The sequence below is a fragment of the Poecile atricapillus genome, chromosome 6, assembly GCF_030490865.1.
Source record: "Poecile atricapillus isolate bPoeAtr1 chromosome 6, bPoeAtr1.hap1, whole genome shotgun sequence".
NCBI classification, from domain to species: Eukaryota; Metazoa; Chordata; class Aves; order Passeriformes; family Paridae; genus Poecile; species Poecile atricapillus.
Genome location: NC_081254.1, coordinates 10,672,472 through 10,686,529, shown reverse-complemented (window position 1 = coordinate 10,686,529; position 14,058 = coordinate 10,672,472). Strand labels below are relative to the sequence as shown.

Here is a 14,058-nt window from a genome sequence, read left to right as displayed (position 1 = left end):
AAAGTTACTAAAACCTGGTACCATATAAATGTCGACCTTTTGACAGTTGCCTCTGGATTTCTTTAACTTTTTGTGTGAGTCCTATGCATTTATTTAACAATATCAGTAAGCCATAATGTAATTTGAATCATTTAACAGCCAAGGGCTTTGCCACACCATCAGATTGTTGGTATCTTCTATCCCCTTTGAAGGAATGAAAGGCAGTTTTCACATCTTTGTTGTCACTATGATCCAGTGTGGCTGCTTCCTGCAATGGGCTCCCCAGCATCCTCTGTGCTTTATCAGCTGTGCCTTTGTGTGATGTGCTGTTCCTCTGAAGAGTATTACTTCTGAGATCTCATCAGGGCTGTGAAGAAAGCATTCCTAGTTCATCCATACACTACAAAACAATGGAAACTTATATGCAAAGATAAAATATCCTACTATTCATGGAAAGAAAGTTAATTCTCATATTTTTCACTGTGCATGAGATTTTTCACTAAAAAATTGAAAGGCAAGCCCATGTTAAACAAAATTTGTCATTTGTGCAGGATGATTTTTTTGTTTTCTGGGATCTGATACTTGTATCTCTCATAAGTGGTGATACTGATTCACTTATATTTGATGTAGCTCTTGAGAGACAATGTTAGAATGACCCTAAGAAATTCTGGGTTTGATTCTTTCTTTGCACAGATAATATATATGTTTAATCAAATATCTATTTTTCCAAACCAGCTGTGCTATTCCTAGCAATGTGAGTGTTTCAGAAACTGGATCCAGTGTGTTTGGGAATCTGTAGTGCAAGAAGATTTGGGGGTTTTACTGGTTAAGGCACAGCATAGTTTTCCACCTCCTGTGTTGCTTCTAAGTCATTGTCTTTAACTTGTGTCAAATTTATAATTCATTAACAATCAGTCTTCACAGCTTAGGTTGTGATTTCTTTCCTTTCTTATGCTTCTGCAAAATCATTTTACTCAATAGACTCTTTTCACTTTTCTGTCCTTTTTATTTTTTTAATTATTAAAAGGTGGTAGTTCATTTACTGTTCAGAGTGGTAAGGGTCTTGTGTACTAGTAACAGCACCTTATAATTCCTATTTCCTGCTACTCCATGCTTAATAATGTCTTGAATCTCGAAAGGTCTAGACTCTGTGAGCTCTATGAGACTGTGGGAGGTAGCAAAATTATTCTAAAAATTGTCACAAGTATTTTATCAGTACACAGTGTGAAGTAAAAAAAACAAACCTGTATCTCTGGCCAGGGAAGCCTTTTTGTGATCTGCCTTAAACTCCCTCACTTCTGTGTCCACTGATGTGCAAATTCCAGCCTACCTCAGAAATCCATTTTTCCAGTTTTAGCGGTCATGAAAGTTACCCACTAAAACTTCTTTGGGTATTAGAAGAGCAGGAATCCCAGTGTACCTTACAAATGGAAAAAGGAGCTGGCAGACACGAGGCCAATGGATCCAGTTTTGTCACTGCTAAGAATTGTGATTTGTACTGTGTTCATCTCACTTTAGTTCTCCAGCCAGACACTATTCCATGGCAATCAAGGCTTCTGTACCTTCGGCATGGTGTCAGCAGTGTTGGTTTTGATTATTAAAGAGTCTCTTGCTTTCACCATTATTTTCACTTTCCTTGTCTTTCCTTGTCACTTCATTTACCTTGTCTCCTTTGTGGTCTTATCTTTTTATGTGATAATTTTATTTGCCCCAAGATGGTTCCTTTTGAGAGTGAAAGGAAACATGAGATCATCAAATCGATATTTTATTTTCCCTTCATTGCATGTTCTCTATATTTTATCTTGTTTTTATTTTAAATTATTTTTTCTGTATTTTAATGACATGTCTGAAATCTTTGTACATTTTTTGCTCAGTTGCATATAAATTATCATTTGTTTGTACTACTGTATTGTATTCTACTTTTCTAAGAATAAATAAAGGTTTGTTTGGGGAAAATAAATCACGTAAACATTGGCAAAATAATGCATTTTAATGCCATCTAGAAATTCCGTTTCAAACCGGCTTTGAATGTAATAAGCTGAGGAACTTCATTTAACTAGCGTTTTTAAATCAGCAAAGCACTGTTAGGAATCAGTCAACCCAGAATGCAAAGTTTTATGTTGTTTGATGATAAAGTATAAGCTGGGAGAACCAGTCAAAAAAAAAAAAAAAAAAAAGCCAATATAATATATAAATTACCTTGTACAGAAGATGGTAATAGCTGGAAGGGCATCTTAACTAACTCCATGTTGACTTTTTATGTGAGGGAAGGGACAAGATTTTCTCTTTGGAGGTGCCTATAGTGAAGCAGATATTCTGTAATTCCTGGTCCCAGGCAGGGTGCACATCCAAAATCCAACGAAACCGCTCAACTCCTGCTATTGATCACTATAGATTTTGGTCAATGCTGTAATGGATTTAACAGTGGCATGTCATCCCTGTGATTTATGGCACTGGGCCCAGGCTTCTGCTACCCAAAGCAGTGGTGAAGCAATTGAGTTCTGTACCAACATATTTCCCTAACTGCAAAGAAGGGATTTTTATGTTTGGCTTAATTTTTCTGTGTCATATAAGAAAACTCTGCTAATGGGATCCTTAGGGATATAATCTGGATTTGCCTGGTATGAACCGTAGAGGGGGAAGAAAATTATTCAACAGAAATAAGCTTAAAAAATGAGTGTTACCATGCAGGGAAATCAAAAAGAAATAACTTGTTTAAAGTTTCAGTTTGGTGATGAGTGTAAGTACTTGCTTAATTTGCATTACATTACCTATCCCAGAGAACTTCTGTGGCTACTCATGAGCTTGGCATGAGCTTATGTATTTTACTGAATTGGAGCCTTAATGTGTCAGAGTATTTTAGATTCTTTACACAATGTTTACACAGCTAATTTTTGTATGTCTTATCTCAGCCTACAGTGGTATTTTAAAGTTGACTTTTTGAAGGGGGTGTAAAATAACAAAATCAGTAAAAGTTTAAAATAAATAAAGCATAAAATGTGACTTTTTTCTCAAATTTCTTTTTGCATTTTTGTGGTCTATAAAATGCCTTAGGTGTTGATCTGACTAAGGTGCCTTAGGTGTTGATCTGATTTAAGCATGTACATAAAATTAAATAACAGGTGTATTCTAATCTCACCCAGAGCACCAGAACATTTTTATTCCTTTTAGTGGCATAGGATCAAGCTTCAGTTGCTTTGAAACCACCATGTATGAAGCGGAAACTGGGAGTTATATGTGCATCAAAGTTATTTGGTGAAGATTGACCTTACCATGGAATGATATTAACATGCAATATATAAGCCTATTTATCAATTGAATTTAAATAATTTTATAGTACCTGAAATAACATATGGGTAATGTTACCAAAATATTAAGGTATCACAGATACTGATACTGTGCAAAATATTTTCTTCTTTTTTTTTTTTAAATTAATCAATGGCTTGGTTATGATTTTCATAAGTCCAGACCCATATTTATAGGCACATATATAAAAAAGAGCTACACAAACTCACTCAACATAACAAGTACTATTTCTTCAGAATTATTCAGTACGCAAGAGTTATCTTTCAGGCAACTGGTGGCCAGATTTTTATTGTGCTGAGCTATTTTAATGATTTGGCTGGTCATGTCTTATGTCAAAATAGGAGCTTGGGCAGTTTCCAAAATACAGCCCTGAATGGGGGCACAGAAACCTTTTCAAAATTCAGTTTTTAATTGCAAAAATTGTGGCTAAGAGTCAGGAGTAAGGAATTTGTAAGGCTTTCATGTAGCTGGAGTGGAGACGAGAGGCTGTGTAAGTCAGCTAACACTGGGCATCAGACAGGTTGTAGAAGCATTTCTTTGTTTCCTGTGCCAATCCTCTCTTGTACTTCTGGCATAATAGGAAAAAATGGGAACTTTTGAGATTTGGATGTGACTAGACAGGAATGGTGAAGAAGGAGGGTGTTGAGCAATCTGTTATGCCTGATGCTCCAGTAGAGTCATTCAGACTGTTAAAGGATAGCACTGCTTTGATTTGGGCTCACTAGGGTGAAAAATTGCATCCCTTATGGACTAGATTATCATTTAGGATTAAAAAAATGTGTAAAGCAATGTAAAGAAACCATTAAGTTTTAGTGAGTTTTGGAATAGAACCTTCATGAATTTAATTTTTTCTTCTAAAAGAGTAATCTGTCACCTCACTGTGTAATTTTAGATGATGTCAAATTCTGAAAACACCACTCTCTTGAGGGCCATCATCTTTTTAAGCAATGCTATTTCAGACCAGAAGTATAAGAAATTATGAGTACATGTTTGCTGAAGAGTGTGAAACATTAATTACATTATTAGCCTCACTATCTTGATCCTTTTTTTTTTTCTTCCCACATCTTCCTTTCCATTTCCATCTGGAGATGGCCAATGATGTGAGGCTGGGCCTCAGAAGCATGGTGAGAATTTATAATAAACATACAGATGATTGGTTTCTTGTTGAAAATGCCTGCACAGATGAATCCCTGTTAGTTTCCTCCTCATCTTTACCTGCCCCTGGAACTCCCCTCGATCCTAACCTCTGTGTTGTTGGAAATGCCTGTAACTGCAGCCTGTAGTGTGTACACAGTAGAGGTTTCTCCAGTTGCAAGTTCTCCTTTCTCCCAAGTTCCTTTGCAGAGACATTGGCATGCTCATCAACCAGCACTCATTCTGTACTGCATTTTGCTGCTTGTGTTGAGAAGTGTTTCTTTGCATTCTCTTGTTGTCCTGTTAATTTTTAACATCATGAAAACTGTGGAAACATCTGTACCATGTGAACCACTCACTCATTCTCTTTCTCATTGAGTTACCAGCTGGTGAACCAAGGTCGGTAAGGATTTTAAAGCCTGAATATCTCAGCATGAAGCTGAAAGTCCCCTTTCATATTGAGTAACAAATGAAAATGCTATCACAGCCTCCTCCCTGGCAGGTTTGGGCCTGTTGTGAGTCTAGACTGTGCTCTCTGTGATTGCACTTGGTTAATGGATGGTGGTAAATGTGGGAGCAGATCACTGCAAGACACTGTGGGGTGACCTGCTGTTCCCCCATCAGGACTGTGTCCCATGTCTTTATTCACAGTGACAGGGGTGCAGTTGAAGAGGATAAATAAGACAAAGAGAGAGGTTTAGCTGATTTAAAGTGGTGTGCATTGTCAGCTTCACTGGCCTGCTGGGGAGATCTCTGTCTGGGGTATTTGTGGCGAGGCTCACAGCTAGGACCTATGGGACACCTCAGAATTAGACCCTTGGTTAAATATGATTTCAGGTTAGATAAATCCAGCCTGGGTAAGGTGTGCAACAGAACTGTGGGAAGATGTGAACTGCTTCATGAAGGTTCTTGCTACTTGCACCAGTTCTAGTGGTGACTAGCAAGTCACTGTTACTTGTTTGGTGTCTAGGCTTTTGGTAATAATTTATTTAGCTTTATTTTCTGGCTAAGGGTAGCTGGAAATAAACTTTGGCAATGTATTTGAAACAATTTTCTATCACATTGACATCAATTTTGCAGTACTCTGTAATATCTCACTTTTTTTCAGGTTTACTTAGAAGGAAAAAGAGTGTTACTCTCTCTTCATAAAGGAACTTCTGCTCTCTGCTGAGGGAGAGCATCACCTAGGGAATCAGGTGGCCTCTTGTACATAATTTTTTATGAAGTTTTGTTTCTTTGCAGATGATTCCACATTGAATGAAATTAACGTACTGCAAACCTTTCATTTATTTTATTCTTTTAATTAGGTAACAGCCAACTGGACCTCACCTGATGTCAGTCTCAGTGCCTTCTTCTAACAGCTGGTTTATGGATGATAATTTAGCTAATTGCTAATTTAAAATACATGGTAGAGCTTCCACTTGTAAGAGCAGAAGCTTGATTGCAGGATTGGGCCTATTTCTAAAAGCAGGTTTTCAAGTATACTCTTGAGGTGCATCCTTGCATATTTCTAATAAGATTCTGTTATGGTCAAACCAGCTTTGAGCAGAGCACACTCAGAAACCACTCAGCAAATTTTATGTAACATTAAGTGCTATTTGACTGGGTCAGTTGTCTGTGTTAAATTAATGACAGCAGACATACATCACCACTGCATCTGTTTACACATCTCTGCATTTCACTGCATTGTCGGCTGCGGAATCTCCGGAATAATGAGTGTCACACAGTGAGTCATATTAAAAAGGGGTTATTTGTATTAATGTAACACCATACTGTATTGTCATTGTTTTGCAGCACATGTATTAAATATATCATCACTGCTTTTTCTTCTTGAGCAAGCCAATTATGCCTGGTTTTACCAGTCTGTCAGAGCCTCTTGGAATAAATTAAAATTACAGCTTTGCATATGCAACAGCTATAACTGAAAGTAATGATAAGGACCCTGGGTGAATACAGGATTTCAAAATAGTCCTAAACAATTGTACATATGCAGAGCTGCTACTGCTTTATTTCCCTTTAACAAGCTAAATGTTTGAGTCCACGATGTCTGAAACCCCACAGACTGAAGTTGGTTGCTGGGTGGAGCTATGGGGTTTGATGCTGAGTAGGAAGAGAATAGTTTGTGGTTACCTGAGCATAGAAACTTTACTGTTTCCATATTTTTTTTTGCCTCCTTTTTCAGTTTTGCAATGTGGCTGGTCTGTGCCTGGAAGTTCCTCAGTGTTCCTTTCTAACACGGTACAGGTGTGCCTTCCAGAACCTGTGTCTCATGACCTGTGACACCTGTCATTATGACACACATGTATGAGTTGAGAGGACTTTTATATGGCTGGGAGAGATGTTTCTGATCAAGGGCAGAAGAGGAAGTGTCTGTTAACACTGGGGTTTGTCTCAACTTTTTAAACCATGTCCTAGTCACAAAATTACCTAATTTTTAAAAAATAGTTCTTGCGCAGAATGAAAGCGTAATATCAGCATGTGTGTCTTGGTCTCTTTTTTTCTCACCAAAGATAATCCTTCATGTTGTCACCCAGGACAGGAAACAAAAAAACAAACCAGAAATGTGCCCTGATTGATGATTAAAGCTATATTACCTTAAAAGCATTGTTTCTGCGTATCTCCTGAGCCTTATTAACTACTTTAACAGGCTTTTAATTCTTGGCACAGTTACAAGCACCTGACTGGGAGGTGTTGACAAATGTGAGATATCCCCTCCCTGTATGAGCCTGTCTGCCCACACTGGATATGTTTCTGAAATTTTAGTCCTTCTGGGGTCAGGACCACCAGTCTTTTTCTTCTCCAGTCTAGTGTGCTTTTATTTGCATGTATTGGATGCCGATCCAACTTATTACAGTTTTGGCATAGTTTTAGAAACGCATTTCTGCAGATATTAGACTTTCCTGTTTGGGCATTTATCTTCCTTTTTGGCCTTTCTGGAACTGCTTCATCATCTTGTAGCATTTTTATGTGGTGAAGTGGCTTTCCTTGAACTCTGTGATAAGCTCACAGGAATCACAAGTGAAAAACCAGACACTACAATGGTGTCTTTAATAAAAATATTTTTTATCAAAATTTTTTTCCCTTGGAAATCCCAAGTGTTGCAAGCCAGTCAACTGAGCAGTATTACCTTAAAATGAATTGTGTTTAGAGTGATGTAGGCAATTTCTTAAAGACATCAGCCTTTCCAACACCCTTGAGTTTGATCATGTTAACTGACTCCAAACCTCCCAATTAGTAGGATATTCTTTCAATATAGCCCACAGGCTGTTAGAATTCACTGTCAAGAGTCACAGAAAATAAGCTAGAAAAAAAATATTGATTACTCTGTAAATCATGGTGTCTGCATTTATATCTTGCCATAATCCCACCCTATGAAAAGTGCAGACTTGGTTAGTCCTGAAAAGTAACCACAGTTTCGTGCAGGTGTGGCCTTGCAGGTTTAGTCATTCCCAGATAACTCTGCTGAGCATCCTGCAGATCCACTCCAAGCCCGGGTGTGCTCCTGCTGTCAGTCATAGGCCATTGAACCTGTTGCTCATGGTCAAGTGCTTGGGACATATCAGAAACCTGCCCTTCAAATGCCCTTCCAGAACTCAAACTCACCGGGGGACATTGACATTTCACTTGGTATTTATGAATAAGAGAATTTCCTGACCAGGAGCAGTGTTTGGTTAGCTGTTTTCCTTAAGCCTGCAGAGGATAAGCCTGGGTGTATAATTAATTTTCCTTAGATGTTTCTTTCCTTCACTGATTAATTTCTTCAACTGATCTATTTGGAGTACAACATTAATATTGAAAATAGAATTACGAAGCCAGCAAAAGAAAAATACTTTATTTTCTTCTGGCAACGCAAGCATATACTTGTGTCCAACACAGTCATAGATGAGAAGTAAAGTTGAATTGGCATGAAATGTCTGAGATATGACATATTTATAATATTAACTAAGTTTTATACACTAAGTGCAAAAAGAAATTTTAACAAATTACTGTTATTTAATGAGAAGCACAGAACTAAAAATAATGGAGAACATGGAGCTGACAGTGGAGCAAAACATCATAATTTTTAAGATTTCTTGTTCTGGCTTTATTGCCATTTAAACCTTTTTCCATTTAGCTTGTTAGTTTTCAGTAACATATGCTATGTTACTGAATTTCCCAGAAGAACAATAAAGGAAAAAAAAAAAAATTAGGTTTACAGAATTTACAGATTCTGAAAGGTTGACTTGTCACATAAAGCTATCCCAAAACCTCCGCTTCTTGAATCTTGGGATTCAAAGCAGTTTTATGGTGTGCAATGACAAATGAATCTTTTCAAGAGTTTCTGAATTTTATTTTAGGGTTGTTTTTTTTTTAAGTATTTGAAGAATCTTTCATTCACCATTAAGATAGACTCATACAAACCTTGACATTTAGTTATTTAGCTGCTCTTTGTCTAATAAGACAAAGAAAAAGGGAAGAACCTTTAAAAATGTGGTTTGATAATTCCTCAGAGACAAGTTGTTTTCCATAACCTTTGCAAACATTTTATTTTGACAATGAAAAGAAGGAATAGTGTGAATTCCTGGTCTGTTGAAAGCCTTTAAAAAGTTTTCTCTGATCTTAATAAGGCCAGCAAGTTGTCCTTAATGCTGAAGAAAGAGAAGTAGGCAAATTAAATCATCACCCCTACCTCTTACAGAGATCCCAAGTGTTTAATTCTCCATGTACTTCATAAAGTCATAAAGTGTTCTGATGTAGAATGTGATGCCTGTGTGGAGGAACTGGTTTTAATCCTTATAGAGAATTTTAGCACAGTGAAACATGAGTCTGTATTGTGAAACATAAGCAACTGCAAATGCACCATTGCCTGGGGAATGCTGTCCCAGGGAGGACTGTGCAGAGCAGAGGAAAAGGCCTGTTAGATCAGGAGAGGGGAATATTCCAAAGGATGTGGTCCTTAATAATCCCTGTGGTCTGGACCCAGAGATGTGTGTTATGAGCATCCCAGCTGTGGCTCTTCATGTCCTAAAAGGGCTCAGCTAAATATGTAACCAGAATTAATTCATGCTTTGAATTTTATGACCTTCTGTGCCCAGATGCTCCAAATGAAGATCATTCACAAATTAATTTTGCTCTGTAAACAATTAATATTTAATTGCTTGTTGCAATTATTGAAACCTTACCTTTCCCTCTGGCTTGGCTTTGTCCAAGTCACATTTCACTTGTTCCACTAGCAAAGCAGGATGAATACACTTGGGATGTACTTGCAATCAAAAAAAAAAAAAAAAAAAAAAAAAAGTTGTATATTTTCACTTGAAATGTAGTATTTGGCAAAAGCTCAGAAAAATGTGAAGGAGTCATGAGCATTTCACCAAAGCCTCATTTAGAAATAATTTGCTCTACTATTTTTCAGTTCTAACCCAAGTTCTCTTTTGTTTTCTTATTTTGTAGTGGAGGTTTGACAAGAATATGAGTCCCAGATACCCAGAATGCCAGCTAGGAGTCCACATCCCAGCTAGTAGCATCATTTAGAAAAGAAGTAGTACAGGGTACCTGAGAGGCATTGCATAATGGGCTTCTGGGAGTAAGCTCCTTAGACACAATATCATCATACATGGTGCTAGCTGAAGTTTGTGGACAAGCAGAACTTTGCAGCAAGCATTTGCTGGTAAACAGGTGAGGAAAATGCAGCAGTGAGTGCTTGGACATCTGTTCCAAAGGAACCCACCCACAGAGGTCGAGCTCTTACTCCCATTGGGGAACAATGTAAGAACTTTTCTCATGTTTTTCCCAGGTCTACAATTTTACTTCATGAAAAAAGAACTGAGGAGATTATTAATTAAATCCATGTAATCCTCTGGCCACTGTACCATAAATCCTTAAGTTTCCTAGCAACAGAATTCAGGAAAAAGCCTCTGAGTTAGCATCACCTTAGTGCATTGTCTAATGTATTGAATGAAGGGCCTGACAGGTCAGGTGTGTTTGTTGTCAGGAAGGACTTAATATTGCTGCAGGGGTTATCTGATCAACAGTTGTGTGATCCCTTCATGTCAAAAAAGTTTATTTTTTATTTTATTATCCATTGATTTTTCTCTAACTCAAAATTATCTGATTAGAGGTTTTGGCTGAAAAAGAAGGATTTTTAAAAAGTTATTTGTTTCTCTGGTGAGGAAGATTATATCCCCCAGGTTTCTGGATGCTTCATTGGGATTTTGGTGAATTTATGACATAAATTAAATAGGAATTAATTTTCCACTGATTAGCAAAGAATTTGCAACATGCAGCTCAGCCCTGTAATTGTGGAGCAATTGTATTCCAGTTGAAATCAATATGGATTTAGCCTAAGCTAAGGACACAGGTTTGGACTGTACGTCATGTAACACTGATTCATTTCCAAACCATGCAGGGATCAGAAAATTCAATGGTTCTTGAGTAATGTAGAAGGGGTGTTAAATCACAAGGTTAGAATTGAATCTGTAGTTGACATTGACTGGAATCAAGGACTTTGGAGTTGGCTTGTCAATTTACAGGGGAAAGGAAAGTTGCCTAGCAGAGGATACTACTGGAATAAGATTGTAATTCTCTGTGCTCCACCTGAACATCAGTGATGAAAGATTAAGCAGAGTGAGTGGCAGTGACATTTTGTGCTTCTTCATTCCCTGAGCCTAGATCTTGGTATGAATCAGTAAGGCTGCTGGTGCTGGGTCAAACCAACATTTAAGCACAGATTGATCTTGGGCAGTCAGGGATTATTGGAACAAAGAGGTTTTGGGTAGTCCTGCTCCCTAGGTTGGAGTTTTGCTGTCTGAGTAATGTAATTACAGGTTTCTGTTGGACCAGGGAATTTCTCCAGTTCCAGGGTTGTTGGGCTGTTATGTTTTGCTGCTATTCTGCTGTGCATTACACTTGCATCAAATAACTACAACTGCAATCATAGCTGTGCTTTATGAAATGTAGAGAAATTATATAATGCAATACCTTTTTATTGGCAATACAATGCTAGCTGTTGAAATTCAGCCAGACAGCATCCCAGGTGGTTGACTTCACCCTGCCAGTTTTGTTGCCTCCCAATTTGAGCATCTCGAATGCCGTGCTGAGGTGATAAACAGCCCACTGTAGGTCTTTGCTACTTCAGGATTTAAAGACAACTTATTTTGCTAGATTTCCTTATGGAAGCTACAATGTGTTGAGTGAGTGGTTCTGATAGTCAATTGAAGAGACCACTCTGGGAACCTTAGGTAATGCATTCTCAGAAGATGGTGATGCATTTTCTAAAGACCAACAGTGTTTTCCTGAGCTCTGACCACAGACTGACTTCCAGATGATGTGTCAAGGTGACAGACATCTTATGATCTGTCATGCAACTGTTCCAAACACAAATGTGTGGTCCCCTCTCCCCAGGGCTCCCAGGGTAGGCCTCTCTCAGTGCTGTTCCAGTAGGTTTATATTCTGTGCCACACAGGTGACTCCAAGGCTGCCTGATGGAAGGCAAGAATTCATCACCATCACAACCCCTGGCCAGTAGATTTTGATACATTAAGCTACTACCCTGAAGTCAGGGGTTTTTTACTGACGTGTTCTTTAGAAAATGTTCTGCAGATAGAGGAGACAGTGGTGAGCTGTCATGTGGTGACAAGGGGCTGAGCTGCCCACTGGAATTTGGAATCCCAGGTAATTTGTTTGCCTGCTATGGGCTTTTTTTTCTGAGCTTGTGCAAGGTGAGCCAAAGGTGTGAGGGATGTTCTGGTCTCTGATGCCAGCCCCTGTTAACTGAAGCACAGCCATCAGTTTACCTCCCAGGAGGATGGGATTGACAACATCAGGAGCTCCAGCAGGTTGAGATTGAGCTGGTGTTTTCTTCAGCGTTTTCTTCAGCAGGTTTTTCATCTGGAGATGTCGCTGGACCTTGAGATTTTGTGCAGGCACAGTTAAAATCCAAGTGATGTAATGAGCAACTCTGGTCACACAGAGGAAAGGAAGGGGGGCCGGATGGGGTTGGAGATCGTGTTTGGACTGATTGTTCTGGTTTCTTCCTCACTAGGACAAGGAAGTGAATCTGGAGCAGGTGCACAGACGCATGAACAGTTTAATTGATGAAGACATAGCCCACAAGCAGATCTCTCCAGCGTCCATCGAGATCTCAGCGCTGGAGATCGGTGGCATGCAGCCAGCGCAGACCCTGGAGCCGGTGCGCGAGTACCAGAACACGCAACTTTCTGTCACCACCTTTTTACCAGAACAGACAACTCATGGTGCCAGCAGGACACTCACAGCTGCCTCGGGCAGCAACCTGCCGCTGCCCCTGAGCAGCTCAGCCACCATGCCCTCCATACAGTGCAAACACAGGTCACCCAACGGAGGACTATTCCGGCAGAGCCCCGTGAAAACCCCCATCCCAATGTCATTCCAGTCCGTGCCAGGGGGAGTCATTCCAGAAGCAATGGAGCCTTCGCATGGAACATCCATATGACGAAAACAAACAGTACAAACAACCAGCAGAGATTTTTAATACAAAATTTAAAAGAAACAAAAAAAAAAAGAAAAAGAAAAAAAACTCTTACATTTTTCTTGTATATACTTGTAAATAATGAAAGAATGAAGTGGGGTAAAAGTGTATTTTGAATATTCCCAATTTTCGAAGTAAGTAAAAAACAAAACAAAAAACAAACAAAAATGTATGAATGACTTTGTAAATTTTGTTCTATATGAATAAAAAGGCAAACTACTTGTGGTCGTTCTCAAGTGCCAAAGAAGACCTGTTACTGGGACTGAGGGCCATACTTTTCTTTTTTCCCATGGATTTCAACACTTTTTCCCTTACAGGTATGTTTTTTTTAAGAGAAAAAAAAAATATCTGTTTCTTGCTAGAAAAATTCACCATACTCAGATCTCTCCTTTCCCCAGAACCCTGTTTTATAGCCAAGATGACAATTCACTCAGAGAACTTAGCAGCTGGTATTAGCATAGCAGTAAAAAATGCTTTAAAGGTGAATTATAACTCAAATCCAACAAACAATAAACAGAGAACATTTTCCTTCTAACAAGGATTTAAACTTCCACACAGTTTCTAAATTTAAGCACAGGATTATTGGATTGTGTCTTTAGATGTCTGCTGTGCGGCTCTTTTTATTTAACTTTCTGTGTTTTGTTATACATATATATATAATATATATTATATATATGACGTATATATTATATATATAAATGCTTTGATGAACAGCAGGTTTTAGATTAAGGGGAAAGCTTTTAAGAAAAACTGCTCAGCTCTTTTTTGTTGTGTACATGACTGAAAATGGGGAGGAACCAATGGAGTGAGGCAAGGAGGAACTGTAAAGGCAGGAGATAATGGCACTGCAGTGACTGTGCCCTCTGGTGCCATCTCTTTCTTTAAGATTTCACAGAATTTGTTGCATAATGGATGCAATGCTCCCTGTTGAAGTCATATCCCTGAATGACAAGACTATAAGCACAGCTCTGCTTTTTTTTTTCCATTGATTTTTGTAAAGAGAAACATTTTAATGGCCAGGTCTGTATCATGGTAGAAATGGCTGTACAAAACCTTTTTTTTTTTTTTTAATCTGTGAAACACACAGGACAAAGATAGAGCAACACATATAGTTTATTTAACTTCTTGTCATGCAAATATTACCAGTGCAATGT

General features: G+C 38.4%; 1 protein-coding gene across 8 annotated transcripts in view; it reads left to right on the top strand.

The window, feature by feature from the left end:
- Positions 1-13,123, top strand: part of GRID1 (glutamate ionotropic receptor delta type subunit 1) — a 545,782-nt gene extending 532,659 nt beyond the window's left edge. For all 8 annotated transcript variants that reach the window (XM_058841710.1, XM_058841711.1, XM_058841712.1 and 5 more), the window contains one exon: positions 12,440-13,123. In XM_058841710.1, the coding sequence (XP_058697693.1) occupies positions 12,440-12,868 (429 nt within the window). In that variant the 3' untranslated portion in view covers positions 12,869-13,123. The remainder of the gene's footprint in view (positions 1-12,439) is intronic.
- The last annotated feature ends 935 nt before the right edge of the window (positions 13,124-14,058 follow it).